The sequence below is a fragment of the Gordionus sp. m RMFG-2023 genome, chromosome 4 (assembly GCF_954871325.1).
Source record: "Gordionus sp. m RMFG-2023 chromosome 4, tfGorSpeb1-WG-v2, whole genome shotgun sequence".
Classification (NCBI taxonomy): domain Eukaryota; kingdom Metazoa; phylum Nematomorpha; class Gordioida; order Chordodea; family Parachordodidae; genus Gordionus; species Gordionus sp. m RMFG-2023.
Genome location: NC_088778.1, coordinates 8,233,988 through 8,259,213, shown reverse-complemented (window position 1 = coordinate 8,259,213; position 25,226 = coordinate 8,233,988). Strand labels below are relative to the sequence as shown.

General features: G+C 27.3%; 1 protein-coding gene across 3 annotated transcripts in view; it reads left to right on the top strand.

Annotated features, from left to right (window-relative positions):
* LOC135927805 (netrin receptor UNC5C-like) overlaps positions 1 to 25,226 on the top strand; it is a 46,253-nt gene that overhangs the window by 6,336 nt on the left and 14,691 nt on the right. For 2 of the 3 annotated variants that reach the window (XM_065463999.1, XM_065463997.1), the window contains exon 2: positions 23,622 to 24,095. In XM_065463999.1, the coding sequence (XP_065320071.1) occupies positions 23,622 to 24,095 (474 nt within the window). Of the gene's footprint in view, positions 1 to 19,866; positions 20,100 to 23,621; positions 24,096 to 25,226 lie in introns of those variants that run through there. The other variant, XM_065463998.1, reaches the window with a different exon arrangement.

Genomic DNA, 25,226 nt, shown 5'->3' with positions numbered 1-25,226 from the left:
TTGTGAATTTGTCAATACATCTCTGACATGCTTTGAGCACTGTATATCTTTTAATACCATTGTAATACACGTGAATCTCTAAGATCCCTAAAACATTTCTTAGTTCGATTGGCATAATTGAACAATGATTAAGTTTAATCGATGACATTAGCACCGAATAAAAACTGCCTTTGGGACTTCAGCTCTAATCAAGGCATGTACTTCAATGATCCTTCCACTCATGTTTGACGCACCATCAAAGCTTTACCTAACTAAGAATTTGAGGGGTGGATCCGTGGAATTAAGTTCGCATATTATATTTTTTATTATCAAGAGTGTGTTACCCGTAAAATATATACTATTAATCTTTCATCTGGCTTAGGCATTTCACCATTTTCAATATATCTTACTAACAAAGTTATTGCTTCTGATTTTGAAGCAGCATATGAATCATAATTGAAAATCGACTGTTAGATTAAATTTCTTTTTGAATTTTTCATAATCATATTTTTCTTGGTTTCAAGGAGAATATTTATATTATTATATGACAATAGATTAGAATATAACCACTCATTCACAGTAATTTGGATTTTAATTCCTTCTATTTTTTTCCCCAAAAAGAAAGCATTTTCAAAATAAAGTCCACCCTTTCAAATTTTAAAGAGCAGTTTTTTCGTACAGTCACCCTTTGCAAAAAAAATGTTAACTAGATTCCGGTAGATATTGCTGAGACAAAAATAAAAAATGATTACCCTAAATTAACTGGTTATGTTTTTATACCAATCGTTATCTCTTCCCTTGGGCATAATTTTTTTTGAAAATATAGGAGGAAAAAATCTGTACTCAAATAATTATTCTTTTTTTAAAACAAATTCTTTCTTTCTTTCTTTCTTTCTTTCTTTCTTTCTTTCTTTCTTTCTTTCTTTCTTTCTTTCTTTCTTTCTTTCTTTCTTTCTTTCTTTCTTTCTTTCTTTCTTTCTTTCTTTCTTTCTTTCTTTCTTTCTTTCTTTCTTTCTTTCTTTCTTTCATTCTTTCTTTCTTTCAAAATATTACTATAAGATATAATTATGCTTGTTTTTTAAGAACTTTGAAATCCCACTTCTGTCTTTATAGGAATACGCTTTTTATATTTTAAAATTATCATAATATAATAAAAGTGTCTCTTTGATATTCATTAATTAAAACTATAATTTAAATTATTTTTTATGTTTTCAAAATTCAAGTTAAAAATAAAATTACATTTTTTTTTAGAAACGCGTTCTGGAACGTTCCAAATCATGTAAAACAAATGGAACTGAACATATTTTTTTGACCGGAAGAACGAAACAGGAACGTAAAAATGGCGTTGTTCCATTTCCTAACCTAGTTTATCTTATTTAATATTTTTTATGTTTAATTAATTAGTGTTATTTTTAACTTAATGGTATTTTTAAACCTAAGTATTTTCAAATTTCCCTCAAAAAAAATGATCAAATTTCTCCCGCAATTTGAAAATTTTGAACTGGCAACAACCTTGAATATAAGGCAACAAAATTATACGCCATCAAAATGATAAAATTGACTTTTCCTTAAAAAAAAATTGTTTCTCAAATAATGTAAAATAGAATAGGATATATTTAATCGTTCTTGTTCAAATTAAGACATTTAAAATGGGAAGCCATATTTAATGACACATAAAAAAATAATTCAGTGGATAATTTGGGGCAATTTTTTTAAAAAAATTTTTATCAATAAATAATCCTATGATTTTTAAAAAAATTATAATTACTAAACAAATATAATTAATTTTATTAGCTATTAAAGTCTTATGAATTATAAATATATGTTACTTATTTGGGCAAGCAATTTTGAGATATGATTTTATGTATTTTTCATCGAAATAGGCCATTTAATTTGAGGGGTAGTTCAAATATTTTGTGATACCAAAGTTTTAGTTATTCAATTGAATTTGATATTTATTTTTATTTTATATATATTAATTTTTTTGGTGGGAATTTTGAGTGATAATTGGGAGAAATTTTTAGTCTGACTCAGGTTTAGTTTTATAGTTTTTATCTCTATTCGGTAATTAAAAATTATTTTTTAAGAACGCCATTTTTAAAAATTATTAACAATTTAAGAGCCGAGATTTGCAGGTTTTTGAATAAAGAGGGTCAGAGATTTGCCGGCCCGGTTTTGGGTCGGGCCGGGTCTATTTTTTAAAAATAATTTCGTTTTAGGCTGTGTCGGGCCTAATATTTTTTTTTTAAATTTTCAGGCGGACCGGGTAGGGTTTAGATTTTTAAAATGATATTACATTTTGTCAAATAAATTGTTATATTTTAAAATTCTTGCAAGAAACAAGCGCTAATATTTTATATTTGTAGAAAATTTTTTTACAATAAAAAAAATTAAATTTTTCTATGTTTAAATAAATTCGGGCCGGGCTGGGCCAACAAATAATTTTTATTTCGGGTCGGGTTTCCCTGGACAAATAAAAAAAAAATTGTTTGGGATCAGGCCGGGCCAGGCTTGGGAAATAAGGCCTGATGCAGATCACAATAAGGGTATTGTTCAAAGCCATAAATTATCTTTTTAGTTTTTAGATTCTGCTATCAATTCTATAGGGAATCAAAATTGCATTCACTCGAATACTTTTAAATTATTTTCTTTTACGTTATCTCTCGTTCTTACATTGTCATCTTCAATAAAGTCTATCTCTTTTCTTCACCCGTCCCTCCTTCGCCGTGCACACCAACGCTCTACCTTAATACATCTCAATGTATTTGTATATCCCTCTGGTGATTTTTTATGTTTCAACTGTTAGCAATAATACATAAAAGTGTTACTACTAATAAAACCTGTATATGTCAATTTGATTATTTTTTTATCCAGTAGCATAACTAGATAGGGAACAGTCGAGCCACCTAAGAAAATTTCCATTGCTCCTAGTATCATATTTGTTAATTAATTTTTGTTTTCTACCCACAAATTTTCTTTATTCGCTATAATATCTAATTTGTATATAATACTGCTATTTTAAATTATCTTTACATATAATCTAATCCAAATAGCAAAAAAATATTTATGCTCCCGGAGCTTTGGTTCAATTCCAAAATCTGATACTAGAAAGAAAAAAATTTAAAGCTAATTAAAAAACGCTTAAATATCTTAAAATTATATCTTCCATCATAAACTATATATCATATTTTCTTGTTATTAGTAGGGAACTAATTAATCTAAACCATAATTTTCTTTATTTAATTCTTTTTGTTCTCTAGCGCGATAAGCTCCTTAAGTTATCTACTTTGTTTTCTAGATCAGAACAAGATTAAATTTTTCTATTTGCATTTCTTATTTTCATTTACTGTTTGCTTCATTAGGAGTTGGCGTTTTCTTAAAGTTTTAATATTAATATCGATTCCCTATTTGATTATTATTACTTCTATTTAATTTTTCAGATCCCTTGAGTGCTCCTTAATCATTAACATTAATACTAACCTAGGATGACGATTCATTTATTAATTGTATACATACATTGGAGTCAGCTGTAATCAATGTCAATGGCTGTAGTTATCATTAAAATATATTTCGTTTAATACCTTTCAAATTTCGTTTCAATGGCGGACTTCAATGTTTTTAATGCATTTGAATAAGTTATCAGACTAGATTCGTATTAATGTCATTGGTTCCAGATCCCTAGTGTCTATTATATCCTTAATATATACTAATTTATTTGAATTTGAGTAAAAAAGAATTAATAATTATTCTCATATATTTTTATATTTAAAAATATTTCAATATTATACAGCATAAGCGCCTCATGGAAAGATCATCCTTCCCTGGGCGTAGCTCATCCTTCCCTAAATTTTTATTTAGGAAGAATTAATACTGTTAAAAAACTAATATGTGTAGAAAACAAATAATTGAAATAAATGAGATATTAAGTCGTTTTAATTTTATTGACCTTTACCATTTAGAGCTCACATGCTCCCCGATTTCTCCTATTTATAAATCCTTCTGCTTGCGATATATTAAATCTTTATATTGAAAAAAATGAACATTTGACTAAATTTTATTTTAATTTTATTCGAAGGAAATAAATTGATCTGAAGGCCTTAATTTCAGGATATAAATCTGGGATAAGATCAATTTTAGTAGATAATCTTTCAAGAAACGTATTAGAATTTGATACTTTAAACTATATTCTGTTTTTTTTTAAATATATTAAAATTACTAAAAATTTTGGCAACAATAATAATTATACAAGCACAAATGAGAGGACCTTTTCTTCATTATATAAAAATCTATCAAAAGTACTTCTTCTCCGTTTAATGGCGATTTCCAGGTTTACCCAGGTTGGCCATTTATCCTTCTGATTTTTTTTTGTCATTTTTGACGGTTTATCCACGTCATCTTGGGCGTTCCTCTAGGTCTTGATTCTCCTACTTCCATCAAGGTGCATCTCTTTACCCTGTCATCTTTTGTCTTACGCTCCACATGCCCAAACCATCTTAGTCTATTTCTTCGCATTACTACTCCAATCACTTCTATACCCAATCTTGCTTGCAATTCCTTCCTAGTTTTCTCTCTCTCAGAGATACTCCACACATCTATCTAATCATCCTCATCTCTGTTTCTTTAATTTGGTTTCGTGGGCCGCTTTTATTGCCCATGTTTCACTGCCAAAAACTAAACAACTCTTCACACAGCTTATGTAAACCCTCTTTAACTTCAGAGAGACTTTTTTATTTGTTATAATAGATGACATCTCTCTGAACTTCTTCCATGCTTGTTTAACCCTTGTAACAACAGCATAATCTGCACCACCATCTGTCTTTAGTATATCAGCCAAATAGCAAAACTTTTCCACTTTTCCCAGGGTTAACCCATTGCCAATATCCAAACTACCATTTTCTACATTATCAGTATTATGCAACTTTTTATGCACCTTCTACAAATAAAGGTCCTTCTTTCTAATATCAGACTTTCTTTTTCCCCGTTACATCTATTATACACCCGTTTCTGGCATCTGGTGCATTGAATTAAATTTCTAGCAACTCCTTTCCCATATACATCACAAGGCTACTTGATTCCCCTATCTTCAGATTATACCACCAATCATCACCTTTGTCTTTGCTGCATTCATTTTCAGGCCTTTTGCTTCCATAGCCATTTTCCACCTACTAATTTTATCCTTCAATTCTTCTTAACTGTTTGTCATTAATACAAGATCATCTGCATATAATAGCTCCCAAGGAAGTCCTTCCACATCCATTACTAAGATAAACAATTATGGATTCAGCACTGATCCTTGATGAAGTCTTATTACCTACCTCAGAGCTTTCACTATCACCATAATCCGTAGTACTGCTGTTTGTGCTCCCACATACATTGCCATCACTGCGATAACCAACCTTTCCTCCACACCTGATTTTCTCAAGGCCCATCTAGAAATCTCACGCGGCACCCTGTGAAATGTTTTCTCCAAATCAACAAACGCTTAATAAAGTTTTTTTTCCTTCGAGATACTTCTCCTGTATTGTCATGCCTTTTCCCGATGTAAAACCAATCTGTATTTCGTCAATTTTAATTTGTTCCCTTATCCGCTTCTCTAATACTCTCTCAAATACTCTCATTTTGTGTTTAAGAGTTTAATGCTCTGTAAGACGGCTATATAAAAGATCACCTTACCCTTTTATACTAGAATAATTATACTTCTTCGCCAATCCTTTCTAATAGGTCCTTCTGTGAAAATTAGATTGGCTAAATTCATTAATTATTTAATCCTTAAGTCATCAGAATCTTTAAACATTTCTGAACTCTCGTTAAACCTGCTGCCTTCCCTTTTTTCTGAATTTTATCCTCGCCAAATTTACACCCTATACCTTCTACCTTTGCACAACTAACATCATTATCCCATTCATTTTCTTCGTTCAAAAGTCCTTCAATGTAGATCTTCCAGGTGTTCTTAATACTACAACTATCAATCACCATATTCCATCTATATTTTTCAAACATTTAACACCTACCACATCTTTGCCATCCCGGGCCACTTTTCCCATTCCTTCCGCACATTCCATTTCTTTAGCAAACTCCTACCTTTGTTTTTCTTGCGCTTTCGCTATTTATTTCTTAGCATTTCTTTTCGCCACCTTGTAGATATTGTTATTCCTGATTTCTTTACTATTATACCATTCTTTGAAGCACATCCGTCTTGTTCATAGCTTTCGCTACCTCCTGATTTCACCACCATGTCTCTTTGTGACTAGGCGGCCCTTTTATCCATCCACATACCTCCTCAGTTGTCTTCACCCAAACTTTCTTCATGGCTTCCCACTTGTCATTTACACAAGATGCTTGTGCCACCTTTGCGTCGCTTATCTGCAATGTCATATTGAATTGACGTCTAGCACTCTCCTCCTTCAATTTCCAAACCTTCCGCCTTGGCACAAACTTTCTTTTAGTGATCTTGGTGCCTTTAGATCTCCTATAACTAGTCGGTGCTTCCCGGTATCACTTTCACATTTTTTACTATGCTCCTATCACATCTCCTTACTAACAAATAATCCACCGCACTTTAGCATTACCCGACTTGTAAGCCACCAGCTTCTCAAATCCTTTTTATTCAAACAATCATATCCCAACAAAATCCAAAATTCTCCTCCCTTCCGTATTTCTCATGCCGTAACTAAATCCTCCACGAATTCCCTCATAACCCTCACTACTCGCTCCCACATGTCCATTCAGATCACCAGCTAAGATAATTCCCTCTTCAATTGCCAATGTCACCCGATTGTCCCAAAATGTATTTTTCTCTTCTTTACTTCTTCTAACCTGTGGAACATATGCCAAAATAATATTGCATAGATTTCTATTAAAAATCATATTGATAATCATTATCTGATTATCGTGTCTTCTTACTTCGTTTCCTTTGTCCACCCATTTCCCAGCAACCAATACGCCAACGCCAGCCTTACCATCATTATTTCCTTGTCAAAATTATACTTTTCACTTGTCCTGCCAATTTATTCTTGCTCCATTACCTCTCTATCTGGTCTTTTGTATGCAACTAATATTATGCCTTCTATGCAGAATATCGATCACTTCTCCAGCTCTTTCCATCTCTTCCGTAAACGTTTCTCCACTTATTATCAGGTTGTGGCCATCATATGTTTCATTTTCACGAATCGTGGTTTCACCATATCCTTCTTTTTGTCGTAGGTGGATGAGGAAACCCACGGAGTACTTAAGGCTACACCCCGCCCACTTTGTTTTAATCATTAGGAAATTTTGGAGCAAGGTTTTTACAATCGGATACCCTTCCTCACATCAACCCCTTTAGGTGGTCTTTACGCCCCGTTGAGGAGGCAATGATCTATTCTAGACTCAGACCACAGGGAGCCTTTTAAACCTCCATAAACCGCCAAAACACGTTGCCACTCCCCCGCCGCGAAGAGGCTGTAGGTATGATTTTGTGAGAGAGGTAGGATTTTACATCATAAAATCAATTGAATGGATTATAACCTAATGTACATCTAGATTTAATCTTCAATAGAGAGTAAAATATTAAAATATTAGCACAGTGTTGTTAAGAGACTCGATTTGAGCCTATTTTAAAAACGGCTTACTCAATATTTTAACTAGAATAATATTTCATAAGCCTCGAGATTTTGTTAATAGATGCCAACCCCTTATGCCATCTATGAACAAAATACAGGCTTGCGAAATGTTTTTCTGGATCAAGTTAGCCACTTTTGAAAATCGCAGATCGAGTTGTTTAACAACACTAATTAGCATAATCGCGAAAAAGAATAAATTTTCATTTAGAAACTATAATTTATTAGCTTTTTAAATCATCATATAATATAATGTTTAATTCTATATTTTACCTTGATTTTCATACGGTTTATATAACAGTTATATATTTTAACAATATAATATTCTATTCTATCTTTAGATATTTTTATATTTTTCAATATTCTTTATTTGTCATTTAAATTATGTCATTTAAAATATGATTGGTTAAATAATAAAATTTATATGGTGATAAGTTCTAATAAATTTTTAATGTTCCAAAAAAAAATCATTAAAAAAAATTATCTACCCTGTAGAAAATTCCTGGCTGCACACCTGACAGGTGTCAATGACTAATGAGTACAATGGTCAAAATATATAATGATTTTAATATATTAGGAAATAAACTCTTCGATTGGAGGACTGCTTCTGCTTAATAAATCAAGAAGCTTTGTTATTAAACTTTAAAAAAAGCATAAAGAGATTTGTTTTATAATATTTCTCTACTGATCCTATCAATAATAATTGAATGATGGGATTGTCTTGAATATAAATTCAAGCTCTGGCATAAATTCAACAATAACATAATTTTTGAAATTCCTCATCGACATTCGTCTTAGCCATCTTTAAGCGGGGATTTATTTTTAATTTAAAAAATCCAACTATATTTATAAAAATACTCACGACTCTCTTTCCGATTTTTATGGTATAAACTAAATATCCTTCTTTGAAGTAGATTCATCAGAATACTAATTAAATTATTTGTTGATTTAAATACATTTAATTACTGCTCACTTTATATACTTGCAACATATGAAAATAGAATTCTAAAAGGATGCATTAATTTTAAAATATATGCCGTTGTTTGAGATTCATTAAAAGCAGTAAATCGTATCTCTGAAATTTTATTATTGGGAAGACAAAATGTGCCCCTTGGAGATTCTAGTTGTAATGAAACCTTATAAATTTTAGATATAAGTTTTAAATAATGGAAATTTTTAGAAATACCGAAAATATATAATTATGATCCGATACTCAATAATAATTTTTAAAAAGGTCACCCAAAGAAGTAAACTTAGAAAAAAAAACCTTAAACTATCAGGCAAACAGCTACATTCTAAAGGATACTCTTATACATTCCTAAAAAATGGTTAAAAAAACCGACGGTCAATAAAAGAATTAGTATACAGATGGAGAGTATTCAGGATATAAGCTATTATGTTAAAGCTACAAATTTTCACGCGTTATATTCAATATAATAGATTAATTATATAAACATTTTTTGCTCTTCGGGTAACAACATTAATTTATTTTTAAAAGTAAAAATGATAAGCTTTATGGCTAATATAATATAGATTAGATAAAATGAGATTATTTTTATTCTTATGGGAGACGAATTTTTTAATTTTATTATACAGTTTTGACCATATTTGATTCTGAAAATAAAATTATTTGACTTGCAAAAAATTATAAAAAATTTAAATAGGGAGACTGGGGTTAGTCGAACCAATTTTTGCAAAATTGGCTAGCTCTTGTTGTTTTATAGATATAAAAAATAATATATGATTGTATACCTAAAACAATACTCTATAAAGGTGCCCTATAAAAAATCTTAAGTATATAATCATTTTTTAAAAATTTTATTTTTTGTAAAAGTGAAAATTTTGTTCAACAAGCCCCAATAGCAGATTAAGGCAAACCACTTCAAGGGGCTTCCTAAACCATTGGTTTTTTAGGCCATAATAAATTGAATGCATTTTTATTTATTAATAATGATATGTATAGAATAATTTTATTGTTTTATTGTTCAAAATATCATAATACTTATAAATTGAAACTAATTATATATAAAAATTGAAACTTAATTTTGGCTAATTTAAAAACATTTTGGACATAAAAAAATATGAATTTTAAGGAGAGATTAAGATTTCTTAGCATAAATCCTAAATGCCAATCATAAACAGCCATGAAATTACCTTTACAAGATTTTGAAATTTTTTTCGCTATTATTGCCATAATTGGCGTGTATGGTTTAGCAAACCCCGCTAGCTCTAAATTGACAAATCATGATTAGAATTATATATAGATTTGATAAATAGTCATAAAACTTACCCAAATTATAGAAGAATGTTTAAACTTTGTAATAAAATTTAATTTACACATAAATGATTATATTTTAATAAAAATTAATATTCTGTCATATAAAAATCTTTTGAAAATTTCATCAAAATTTTATTTAAAATAAAATTTTTAGTAATTAATTATTGCAAAATATATTTTGTTCATTTATGTATACTAATGAAAACTATATTAGGATAAAATTTTAGCCTTCTGGTGTATTTAATTTTAAAATGAGATGAAGTGGTTTGCCAAGCCACGGTACCTAACCCCAGTCCCCCACTCTTATCTATTTTTACAAGTTAAATAATTTTATTTACAAAAGAATTAAAAAATATAGGAATGTTTTGAATTAAATCTGCTCAACACTGTAATCTTGGCATTTTCCATATTTTGTATTATTATATTACCTAACGTTATATTTTTTGTTATAAATTAATTTGGTAAATAATGATTATATTTTGCCCTGGCAAATTAAAATTAGTTTAATTTTTATCAATAATTCTCAATTTCTCATTATATTATAGATATCAACAGCGCGAGGTTTTTATTAACCTTTAGTTCATCTGAGTTTTTTTTTCTATTATATTAATGTATTCTTTCTATACCATAATTCCTCAAATCTATAATTTTGCTTATAAAAATCAGAATTAGATGAAAATTAATCTTGCAAATTGTTTGTTTTTATGATTGATAACTCAATTTCCTTACCTAAGTTTTTGTGTCACCTTTTATTTATTAATAAATCAAATCATATTTTTTTTTTCGTAAAAAATTATAACAAATATTAGTTTTACTTTAATTTTTTAATATTTTTTTAGTATAATCTTGTTCTTGTTTTGGAATAAATTATATATAATTATTATGTAATAGATTAAATATATTACATAAAAGTAATATATTATCAGTAAAAAGAAAGTCATTTCGAAATGACGGGCGTCAAACGAGAAAAAGAAAGAAAGATTGAATATGAATTAAATTCAATTCATTTTTCTCATAAAATAACAGTTATTTAAGGGCCAATGTAGTAAATAATAATTCAGTTACGTTAGTACGAGTAACCCTTTATTTTAATAATCCTGTTCGGCCAGAATTATCGCAAAGACTTAAACATCCCACCTCCCCCAACAAAAATAATCTATTATGGGCGCCTATACATAAATGACCTGGAGGTATAGTGATATAAGTCTCTATTTGAGCCGATTTTTAAAACTGCTAACTCAATATTTTATTCAGACCTCGAGATTTCGCTAATAGATGTCCACCTTTGTGCCATCTATTAGTATAATATTCGGAGTTACATACACTTTATTGCTCTGAACTGAGTGTTTATTTTTTTTAATCTGGGATAGAGCCTGATAATTTAAATTTGGGTAAGAAAAAAGAAGAAATATTAAGTTAATTAAAAAGGGGGTCATATAGATTTTTTTTTGTCGAAACGAAACAAAGGTAAGACAAAGATATCATAAAATCCATTATAAGCTGCTGCTATAATAAAAATAATTGCCAATGTTTTTGTTTTTTTTTAAAACCTTTTTTAAAAAACTAATATGGTTTTAATCTATGGATCTGATTCCATATAATAATTAATATCCATTAAAAAATTATACTTTTGTATCTACTATAAAAATAGGAGGCATTTTAGATATCAAAAAACATTAATACTATAATTATGTATTTTTTAACATAGATTCGATTGCTAAATGTATTTTTAAAATTAAAACCATATTTAAAATATTTTTTATTTAGCCAATATCCAGGAGAATAATCAATATAATCCATGATAATCATTATGCCGAAACCGATAATAAATTTTACTTTTTTTAAAAAAAAAAAATATACTTTATATACAAAAAGATATTTAATATCTTCATCTTCAATGTTAATTTAAATTTACATTATGAGATCAAGACAAGGGGAGACGTAGATGTTTGTGCATAATATAAAATGTATTTATATTTAATGCTCTTTTTTTGAAAAAAAAAGAAAGTAGACAGTTTTCTTAGAAGGGCGCCTGTCAGCTTTATAGCAAAAAAAATTTTTTTAACACTTCGTTCTTATAAAAATTACTTATTAATTTTTTAGTACTTTTCTAACCTAAAAATATATATATATTCTAATTTGTGTTCTGTGTGAGGATTGAGGACGAGACTGAATAAATATATTTTAAAATTTTTTGTAGGAAAAGAAAGATAAGGTCTGAATAAAACTTAACCTGCTTGTGAAATAATTGAATTAATTTGACTATAAATTGTAATTTGTGTAAAAAAAAAATAGCAAGAAAGAAAAGGATTTTAGTAATTAGATGTTAAAAAATTTTATTTTTAAATTTCCTTTGAATAGGTAAAATGTTAAAAATTAGGATCAAATTTTGTTTAAGGTATTTATAAATATAATTTATGCACAAGGATATTTTTTTTAAATCAAGTATTGGAAAAATGAAAGGTAGCTACTGTTTTAAATCGAATCTTATATTGGAAGGTTGCCATTGGCTGAAAAATTTGTTTGAATATAACCCTATTAGCCGATTCTAAATTAAGATTATCGTCATAATAATATTATACGCAAGCCTCGAGATTTTGTTAATATATGTCGAAACCTTGCTATCATCTATGAGTGCGTAATATTTTTGGCGAAAATATTGAGTTAGCCATTTTTAAAATCAAACCATTTAACAAAATTATCTGTTTCAATCAGTTAACAGCACCAATCACAGACTTACCCTAACCCAGAAAAAATATGTATAATCTAACTAGTGTTGATAAATGTTACTTGAAAATTAATTTGAATAGTAACTAGCTACAGTTGCAAGTTAAACCCTTAATATTTTAAAGTAATTTGTAACTAGACTGCAATCAGTTACATTGAAAGTTCCTTTATACGATTTTTTTGTGCAAGGCAAGAAAGAAGGCAACTATTTGATTTTCGAAGAATAACAAAAATTTTATACGATTAATTAACTAGTTTTTGACGATAATTTTTTTGCAAGGAAATCTCGTGGAAATCTATTATTTTTCTAGATATTGTAACTTGTTAATAATTAATCGCCAAAGAAATGCTACAATCTAAAATTACTATCTTATAGATGAATCTATTACGTTGTCAAATAAACCAACTTTGGTTATTTATATAAATATGTTTTCTCTTATGCATTCTATTTTTCAATTTCTAGACCAAGTTGAACTGGAATCAAGATGCAGAGAAGATAGTTCATACCTTATTGAAATGGCTCCATTATCATGAGTGAGAAGGAATCTGGTGCAAAGCTCTTTGTGCACTACCCCCAACGGGGATTTTTCGTTTAGAATTGGCGGTGCGGTGTCCTATAAAAGTGTTACAGGCGTCAATCAATTTAAAGCCTTTACACAAATAGCGTCTGAATTGTTCCTTCGACTGAATATTAAAAGGGCACTTGTTGTACAATGGGTGTAGCAGTCTTCGTACGGGTATTTGGAATAACTATAATGCCCTGTATAAACATTTCCAAAATTCAACAAATTCTCATGCAAATTTAACGGGCTGTCCACCCGATTAGAAAGTGGTATTTCTTATCAGATCTCGCCTTGATGTATGATGTTCTGTTTTATTTCTCCAATCTATCTTTATGACTCCAGATAACAACAATCAGTTTACCTAACGCTGAAAAATCAATAAAACGAACGATTCGTGTTCTAAAATCGTTTAATGATAGGCTTGATAGGTTTTTACAATTTCTAAATGTATGTTTATTTCATAAAAAAGTATGAAATTAAATTATAGCCAATAAAGATTTGTCAGAAAATTGAAAACAATAGAAATTTTAATATTAAAATAGCTCTTCTGTAAAATTACAAAAAAAAATAAATGGGATGAGGGAATATATTGTATAAGGATAAAATACACCCGTGATTTGAAAGAATTTTAAAATTATATAAATACAATTCCCTGTAGTACTGCTTGCTGAATGTGAGCCCTAACTTTCACCTTATGAATGCAATTATTACGGATTGGCTTGCCTCCTTACGGTTCTAAAGTGAACTAATGTTAAAACACATCCAGTTTAATGATGATAAATGTTAACGGACCTTCTCTCAGCAATGGAATTCTTTTCATAAGTGCAGTTAATATTATTTAAAATATTGAAAAAGATTCGCTATGGCGAATATTGTAGTATATTTTCATTCTTCTTTGATCTAATCCGATTTACACATTATATTATAATATAATTATTTTTAATCTAAAAAATTACGTCATTTATAGCTATTTTATATAACATAAATATATTGTATTTTATATGAAATGCTTCGATATATATACCAGAGACCTGAGGATACCATTCGCACGTCCTGACCGGAATTTTTTTTTTAAAGAATTTTCGGCCCGGCCCGGATTTTTTTTAAAAAAATTTTTTTTGCCCTGCCCGAATTTTTTTAAAATATTTTACATTTATTTTTAATTTATAGAGCTAATAATGGCGATTCTAAATATTTTTTAATTTTACTATTCTGCAATCATTATAGATATTATTTGTTCATTTCGGTTTACTTAGTATTCGATATAGGCTTATAGTTAAAATCTCATTATATCTTTAAATCTATACTATGAATATGAGTCTCATATTTAAGACAAAGTTCTTCCTATGGATGAAGTTTGCCAATCATTAGGTAGCAATAATTCTAAAGCATATGTATATATCATTTTAGTTTAATCCTCAAGTTGTTTATTATACAGCAGACCTATTCAAAACGAATTCAATACGTTACTTTTCATAATTATTTCAATCGAATTTCACTATTCGTTACGAATGCCTATAGCAAATTATTCGATTTTATTTATTGAATAACCCTAATTATAACCGTATAAATAGATATAAGTTATTGGTAAAATCAAAATGAGAAAAATCTAAAAAATTAAAATCAAGATTTATCAAGATAAATCAAAAATTACTGAAAGCAAATATAATAATTAGAAATAAAAATAAAAATATAATAAACAAAATATATAGAAGAAATTATTATCATGATTATTAAAAAAATCAACACTTTTTAATAGTATTTTTAAATATGAGAATGGATGACTCTTGCTGTGTAGCACTAGCATTAATAATTTTACAATTTAGTAGCCGTGTCATAAAAAGGTATTCTTACAGATATGGGAATTTTTGAAAAATACGATACCAAAAGAGGTTAGAACCCGAAATGGCAAGAAAATTAGTTTTCCTATAAGATAATTGAGTCTCAGATTCAGTTTGAATAAGGTATAATTGTAATAGTTAAGAAATTATGAAAATAAGTTTATCTGAATAAACAATCAAAAGTCGAGATGTTTTAAATATTAAATTCTATAAAATTTAAAAAAAATCAGAAAGTATTTTAAAGGATGTATGAATTACTCTACTCTACACATTTTTTATATTGTATTATAATAATAATCATATACAATTAATAAGGATATATTAAAGTAACACAACGGAAAACCTAGAACAAATATCGCCAACTGGACATAATGTATACAATATTTCTGTTTATAAGAGATGAATAATAAATGACTATGAATTCATTTAAAAATTTAAGACTGAAGTTACAGATGAATAATAAAATGGAAATTTCATTATAGAATATAATTTTTGAACCATAATTTCTAGAAATACTATTCTAAGTAAATCCATTTTTTTTAAAAAAAAAACAATTGTAATTTAAACAAAAAAATATATAATCGTAAACTGTTATAATTATAATATAATTACATTCATATAAATTTATGAATAGAAGTACTGCGAATATTGTCCAACTCAAAGTGATTGCCGAACAGCTGATTTATTTAAATTTCAATTCGTTTAGTACTCACAAGACGTTTAAGATTTCGAAAAATTATTAAATTTTGATCAAGAACTATTATATAGATAGGCCTCGAGATTTGGCAAATTGAGGTCCAAATCTTTCTGTCATATACAGGGTTGCCAGGTCTCCCCACATCAGCGGGAGACCTCCTAATTTTTTAGTTTACACTCAGACATCTCACTCCAGCAAAACTACCGCTATTGGAAAACTATCGCAAAAATCTACCACAATTTTTAAATTTCTCCCGCACAATTTATTTTTTTAGCATTTTAGCATTTTAGCATTTTAACATTTTTAACATATAAATAATAATATTGAGATACAGTAATTGATTATTTTTATATTTTTAAAATAAATTTTAAATATTTATTAAAAAAACATGTCTGTAAATTTCTTTCTATTCTTACCTCAATCATATGTTTTATTTTTATTTACTTGTGGTTGAACAAAAATCAGCAAGGCTATCACCAATGTTTTAAGACCTGAATCCAGGAGGTCAATTTTTGACGATTTGAAAGATGGACATCCATATGCAATTCTGACAGATGCATCTAATAAGGGAAATATTAAAACATTTCTCTTGATCCTATGCTATTCAACAAAAATAAAAGCGTTTCAATAAAACTATTAAATTTTCCTCTGATAAAGAAAAATCCAAAGACATAGCTAACCATATAATGGTAAATATAGCAAATTTGAGATTATCAACGAGTTGCATGTCAGCTTTCTGCGTTGATAATGCCTCAGTGAATTTTGGCAAACCCCAAAGTGTATTTACAGAATTGAGACAGCTCATTGTTGACTTAATGCCAATTGACTGTATATGCCATATACTACATAAAGGTAATGAGTGTATTATCTGTGGATGTCGAAATAATTGTAATGAAATGTTTTAACTAATTTAGTTCATCAACTAAAAGAGTTAATGAATAAAAAGAGTTGATGGTGTGGTCTGACTTGGAATGGTGTGACTTGTAACGGTCCCTATCCGTAATTATCATTAATACCTGCCATCGATAGAATTTTAAAATTTTACGTACCTTTAAAAAAAATATTTCTTAAATAAAGATTATTAATGCTGTCCTATAATTTGAAATATTTTTTCGAGAATGAAATGGCAGAGGCATATTTAGGAATAATTTCACATGTAGGAAATCTACTACATGTTGTTAATATACAGTAAGATTCACAAAATAATGCTGCAGTTGTGTTCATTTTTACAGTTTAAAATTGACAATAAATTTTATGGCACTATTACTGAATATATCATATTATAATATTCAAATATTACTCTAATTAATATATTTTTAAATGAAGCATTTTTATTAAGACAATTTTAGAATATTTGCAATCAAAATTTGATTTCAATAACTCGATTACAAATTTATAGATATTATGACCTTGGGATTGAAAGTGAAACCATCAGTTGATTGTTTTTTAGACATTGATGTCTTGTTTGAGGAGATTCAAATTATTTTTTTTTATATATAATATAAATAAAGTAAATTCACTACAAAGAAGTTATTTTGAAAAATATTACCTATTTTAAAAATTACAAAACATTACCGACTTTGTTAATATTTATATAGTTATTATAAGAATCAATAAGGGGATAACTACTAATTCACAATCCCGGCCGAAGGTTGACACTTTTTTAGCAATTTTTATATTTCTACTACAATTTTCATATTTTACCCGCAAAATACCAAATTTCTCTCGCAATTTGAAAATTTTGACCTGGCAATCCTGGTCATATTTGAGCGAAATCTTCAGGCTTATATAATTTTATTTTGGCTAAAATCTCGATGGGCCTAAGCGAAAATCTGGTCATTTATCAACATTACTCCCAAGTTCCAACTATAGTTTTGTAAGGGATAATTGTCTTCTAATTCGGCTCAATATAAAGAAGCGTGACAAAGAAAATCCATTTACATTAAGGCGTTTTAATTTATATGTTTCTTTTAAATTTGAGCTACGATATATTAAGAAAAGTTCCTAGGCCAAAGTGATAGTTTTCGGCTAAATTTGGCTTAGCCGGCTATAAATTGGCTAAAAATATACTAATTACCCAACTATACTCCTAACCCATATTTCTAACATTTTGTCCTATTATTTTCTTCAGATACTTGTTTAATTTTAAATATATTTCACCAAATTAAAATAAAAATCCTTTAGTTGAACTATAATCGAACCCTACACCTAGCCTATATTTTTAAGGTATCGCCCGATCCAAGAAAAGAAAGAGGAAGGTAGAATTTTAATCAAATATGGAGAATCAGTCCCGAATCAGATTTCGGATACTCGGATAGGTCCATTGCAAGGCTCTAAAATAGATGCGCAGAAAAGTTCTCAAAATCGCGGCGAGTCGCTCGTGACTCATCATGATATTCGTTAAAATGCAAATAAAATATAGACGAATAAATTTTAAAAAAATTTATTTTGATTTGAATAAATAAAGCTAACAAAATATATTTTTTTTAAACTTCATTTTCCTTTCCTGTAAAAAGGGAGTATTTTTAATAAAAAAAAAGTTAATTTTCAAATCTTTTTATAGACTTTTTACAAATAATTGTATTTCCGCTTTTCCCTCTAAAAAAATAACTTTTATTAAATAACTCATTCACTATTTATTCATTATTCTTCTGTCATAAAATTAATGAATTCTAAAAATAATTAGTATAAGATATTAAAGCTTTGTTCGAACCTACGCCTATCCATCCGATCAAACTCTTATCGGGCGGATCTTTTTATTCTGGGTAGGTCGGATTTAAGGTTGTTAAGGTAAAAATCTTAAATTGTAGGTTAAATTTTTATTCCACATTTTGGCCCCGCATATCACCCTCCTTGCTGGCCTTCGTCCCGCTTTTGCCCTGTTTTTAACAGTAACGTTTCGAAAATAATAAATATATACAAAAAATATCAGCTAGTGAATCAGTGGATTGAGATTGGAAGTATCCGGTGTCTTTGTCCTAATCTCTGATTATCCGCCTTTTTAAAAAAAAAATACGGTAGCCTCACCAATGTTGTAGACATGGCACTTTGATCAGGCTCGTATTTCCGCAAAAATCTTAAATCATCATTTTTTGATTTTCAAAAAGAAATATTCTTTTCAATAAAAATACTTTTTTGTTGCTTTCCTTTAATCTCGTTTATAATTTTCCCTATTATCTTGAAAAGACGTTTGTAATTTTTCCTCAATTCAAAATTTTTATTTTTTCCGGATTCTTTGGTTATCCATCCGATCATGCAGGACCTAAAAAAAATATTGGGTCTAATGTATGACTCAAGTAGATACCTTTTCAATGAAATTTTTATGAAAATTTAACATTTCAAAATACAATATGCCCCCATATTCATTTTATTATATGATAAAAACAAAATATTAATTTTACGGACAGGGATAATTGACATTAAAATTCTACCAGCTTGAGCTTGACCGATATAAAAAATCAGCAGTTTTTTTAATTTATTAGGTGCACCCGAATTATTGGGCGAATTTTAAAAAAACAATTTTTATGAAAAAAAAATTATGCGGCTGGCTGGCGTGTTTGTTTGTTTTTATATGATACAACATTTTTTTTAAAAAAATTCTTTTGCCTTTGACTTTTTGTTTGATATATTATCTAGCATCATTTTAAAAATTTTATTACCATAATTCGATGATGATCTAAGATAGATAGATGATTATATACTAATGAGTTGATAATGTATGGCAGAGGTAAAAAAAAAAATTAATTTTTTTGCTTGATTTTTCATTTATATAATATTTTATTTTTTGTATATTAATCTTTTTTTTCTTCTAAATTTATTGTATTATTATTTCAAAACAATTATTATTATGTAATTTTTAATTTAATATATAAAAGTAAAAGTTAAGTTTATTATTTGATACTTTATTATTATAACCATCATAATTATTTATTAAATTATAATAATTTTCGCCATTATAAAATCAAGTTAGAAAATTTTAAAATAGGAATAAATATAAAAAATAAATACATTTTATAGTAAATGAAATGTTAATGTATATTTTATAAAAAAATATAAAAGCAATAAAATAAGAAAAATAAAAATTTGTAATAGTTTTTCTTTCCTTGTTAATGATTATTGAAATTAACTTTTTTTAAAAAAAATAATTTTATTTTATCGTTTTTTTATTTTATTTTTTAAAATAAAGTTAGGAAATCAAAGTTTTGATTATAATTCCGTAAATTATAATATTTAAAAATTCTGAAATTAATGGATTTTGGAATATTCTTTTCCTAATATCTCAATTGAATTAAATTCATAAATTTGTTAGAAAAATATTCATTATATAAAAAATGATGGATTCAAAATATATTTCAAAATTTATCATATTCTCGTGGATATTTATAATCATTGATTCATCCTCAACTTATGATTCAGGTAAAAAGAGAATTAATTAAAATTATTTATAGAAAGAAAAAAAAGAAAGAATTTGACTCTAAATTCTCAAAACCCTTTATCAAACCAATTTTTTTTTAACTCATAAATAATTTGAATGCTCCCCTCTAAACTATACAATTATAAATAAATATTTATGGGATTAAAATTACTATTTATTTTTTATAATTAACGACTTTAACCGATTTTTCTCTTTTTTTATGAGAATATAGCTCAACCTTGAGGATCCACCCGACTAGTGTTGTTAAGATGCCCGATATGGGTCTATTTTTCAAAACGGCTCGGTTAAGATTTTAGCTAAAATAATATTATGTAAGCATCGAGATTTGGCAAACAGATATCCAAGCAATTCTTCCAGTTATGAGCAAAATTTTTAGGCTTATATAATGTTATTTTGGTTATAATTATAATCGGGCCAATTTTAAACCTGACTATAATATTAAAATTAAAAAGAAAATGTAGAATGCATTAAGTTAATAAATTAAATATGTTAGTAGGTAAACCTTAGGTTTAAAACCATAAGCCATATTTTTGTCATGCCACCTAATCTTACAATATTTTAAAGTTTTGACAATGTAATTAGGTCACTTTATTCACAATTTTATTTACCACTTATTCTTCTTCTAATTTACCTTTTGACTTTCAACAAAATACCATTTTTCTTATCTTACCTATCACACCGTCACATAAATTATTTATGGTGAGAAATTTTCTAACATTTATTTTTACATTATTTATTAATTAATTATTTATTTTTAGAAGATACAATTTTTGTGAAAATTAAATAATATAATATGTATGGACTATCTTATCATATCAGGTTAAATTCAGCATAGTTGTTTACTAATTACGATAATAAAACTCACTTCACATTTTTTTTTGACTTTTCGATAAACCAAACGATATTTTTTATGAAATATAAAAACGTCCACTAAGAAAATGCGATTACCTTTTATATATACAAATATATAATTGTAAAACAAAGAACTTTATTATTTTTATTTTCACTCGGATATCTTATATATATTATTAATTTTTTTTAACTCTTATTATTTTCACACAACTATTATATATCAACGGTCACAAAATTATTAAAAGGTAATTATTATAATGAAATAAAATAATTATATTCTTTAATTAAATTCAAAAAGTTAAACCTATTATAATTATTTTAATTTAAATAGATCAAAAAATTATTTTATATTATATTAATTTAAATAATTTATTTATATAATATTAATTATAAAAATGAAAGAAAAATCACATTCACAAAGTTCAATTTTTTTGGGTCGGATAATTTATATTAGGACAATATTGAGTGCCTTAAACTCAAAGTTTATAAAATAAAGATTATTTATAATAAAAAGAAATTATAAAATTTAATCCTTTTTTTTTAAAATGAACGTAAAGGTAAGTTTTATCTTTAATCTTATTTAACAAACAAAAGGGAGAACTTTTCGTTAGATAAATTTTACGATGACAACTTTCAACTGGTGGCTTTATAGTAAATTTTAGAGATAATAAAAGCATCGATTTAAGGTGTCTTTAATTTAAACCTTTTTTTCCCCTTTAAATTTTTCATATTTTTATCTTGATTTGGGGAATAATTATATTTTTCTTTTCACCACAATAATATGATACAAAACAAGGTTTTTATAAAAAATAGAAAAATAATTACTGAAAAAAATAAACCAAAAATTTGACATGTGCAATATAGATTTTATATTAAAATTACTTTATTATCGTGCATATATAATTGGATTGGTATATAAAAAAGTGATAATGATCATCGTTTAAAAATCACTGATAATTTTTTTTAATAATAGGATTAAATTAATCAGATTTAAATTAAATTAGTAAATCAATTATCTTTCCTTAATTATCCTTATGGAATAGATTGCCTGTTTATTACCTATAACCGTAATAATAAATATCGATTATCTTCTCAATTATATTTAATCATATTTTGAAATCATATCCAAATAGAATGGATTGCACCTCCCCCCTCCCCGCCTCCCGCTAACTTAATTTAAGTCTTCCAGTTCCGTCATTAAAATTTAGAAATCTATTTAAAAAAACCCACCACTACATAAAAGTTTTTTTTTTCAAATAAAAATTTATCATAATTATTATGCGCAATTTTTACGTTTCGGCTTTAAAAAAAACAGATAAAAATTGTTTAGAAAAACAAACAGACTCCAGGGCAAACTTATTTGGACGTTTATTTAATGTTTAAAAATGATAAATATCAAAAAAATATCTTTTTTTGTAATAAAAAAAAATACTTTTTTAAAACAAACAAATTATATTTTTTTTTATTTCATTTTAATATTTAAATATTTTATTATAATTTATTTATGTAAATTTTTACTTTTTTTTTATATTCTTCTTTTCTTTTGTAATATTTTTTATTTTGACCGAGAAATAGGTTCATGATAATAATTTTTTTTATTGGATATAATATCAAAGAAGAAAAGGGCCCACGTAAAATATTTTTAAAAAAAATATTAGTTTATTAAATTATATTCAAAAATAAAAATTTTGTTTTCTAGGGGAGAAGAAGTGGTTGGGATTTTATGTAAAGAAATCATTTTTATATATAAAAAAATTTTTTTTGGATAAATTTTGGATTTAAATTTTATTTCGTGAAAATAAAACCTTATGTCGGTGATTCATCAAAAATCTAATATTTTTGTAAATAGATTTATATGATATGATCTTTGTAATAATTGCATTGAAATCTTTGCTGTAGTTTAAAATATTTAAATATGTATATTTTTTTCCGTTGAATATCTTTAAGAAAGTTGTTGAAAATATGATGATGATTATCCTCTTCTGAAAGTAATATGGTATCTTTTTATGTAAATCTTTTTAAACAGAATTTTATCATTATTAGCATCTAAATAACAAAATAAGTGAAAGTTGAAAAAATAAATTAAAATAATTATCAAAGACTTGCAAAGGTACCATTTGCACTGACGGATCCTGATTTGAAAAAAATTTCAACCCGACTCATGTTTATATTTTGCAGGTCCTGTCAGGGTATAATTTTTTTCTACTGCCTAGGTTTAAAAAAAATTAAAATATACCTATTCAGCATTTTACGGATAGTTTTTCAGTTAATAAAATCCACATATAATAACTTTTCAAATTATATTATTACCCCATTTGTCGTAAAAGGAGTAAGTTTAAATCACCAAACTTTCATTTCGACTGGTCGATGGTAAAACTATTTCCTATTCCTCTTATTTCTTGTTCTTGTAATTTAATATAGTCTGTATTAGTCATTTTTTCTCTCTGGCAACATATGTATTCGCCTGAATTTGAAACAGAGAATAAGAGAGATGATCCCCCTACATTAAAAAGTGTACCCACTCCAAATAATTTGAGATTTTTGAGGACCGGGTATGCATCGGGGTTGATTAATCTTAACTATCATCTTTTATTAATTACTTAGTTATACAATTTTAATATCATGTAATTTTTTTTAAAAACGATTAATAGCTATAAAATTGCCCAACTTCGTTACGCAACCCCAGGACACCTTCGTGGTTAAACACAAGCCGGCGTTACTGACCTGTTCATCTGAACATAGTTCGGACCTACTGTTTGTTTGTAACGGTGAATCTATGAAAGGCCAACAGCACCTGATAAGGCAAAGTAGGGATCCCATAACGGGAAACGCCATCTTAGAAACTGGGCTCGAAATAGGCCGGGGCAGCGTGGAAGAATATTATGGGTCCGAGGGTTACAGGTGTCATTGCTTAGCCTTCGGCTTTAACAACAATCGTAGGCACGAAAGTATCCATCGTATCAACGAAGCGGATAATTTGTTAGGAGACGTGGATATTAAAACACGCGACAATCGAGATTCCTCGAAGAGAAACGGGGAATATGTGCTGGAAGATTCTAATCGCGAGGATTCTACGTTGGAAAGAGGCGAGGCCATCAGCCGACAAGCGCTTGTTAGAGTAGCTAGTAAATAAATAAAAAATTTATATATAAAATTTAATTTTGTGGTTATTTTTTATAATCCATATGGAATGCTCTCTCTGTATAATCTAATTATGGCTTTTTTGTATATATTATTATTGGCAAGATTTGTTAGAAAAATTAGTTTCCATTTATACCTATAAAAATTTTATAACCCTGAAATATTGTTATTAAACGGCTCCATTTTTTACTAGTAAGCTCAATATTTTACCCAAAAATATTACTCAGTTCTACAGATTTTCTTTGTAGAAGGTAGAAAGGATTGAAAATCTATTAACGAGATCTTGAGGTAAAAATCGAGTCGTTTAACAAGACCACCTTGAAAGCAGAGTAACCGATGTTAAGAACATTGTTTAAGTTGTAATTTAGGGCTTACGGCTGATAATTCTTAATTAAATAAATAAATGAGGATTTGATGGGCCTCCGACTCAGTATAAGAACTGAACCAAGACTAATGAGAAATTGACTCCCATATCTCTTCATTAAAATTATATAATTTTTTTTTTATATAAAGAATCATAATAAATATAAAATTTATGAGAGTTATTTGCTAAATCTTCTTTCAAAAGTTCAAATATGGTTTCATTTTATTTCTTATAATTTTTTTTCTTTTTGTATTTGTAAATATATTTTACTATTTTTTTGTTTAAATTTAGGGAAATAAAATGTAAATTGTAAGTACAAAACAAAATATTAACAATGTGTAAATCATGTTGTAATATATCGTACTTTAATTTTCTAGAAAGGGTATAGGGTAGGGTAGGTCTGGCCTTTTGCCTCCCTTGATTTCTTATGTATTTAATAAAAATTTGGAAATTATTGTTGTTGTGTAAAAAGTAAAAAATATTAAAGACCACCAAGAATAAACTTATCCAATCATTGAAATTATACCATGTTATTTGTTTAAACCTTGAACCTATTTTTAAAAAATAAATCTATTCAGCGTTAAATTGTTCTATCTACCAATTTTCAAAATCTAAACAAATCACGTTTCTTTACTTAAATTTATTATAATGGCACGAGATAATATTATAACTTTTTCTTTAATATATTATCGATGAATAGATAATATAATTACCAAAATAAATACCTTATTATAATTTTATCTCTACTGAC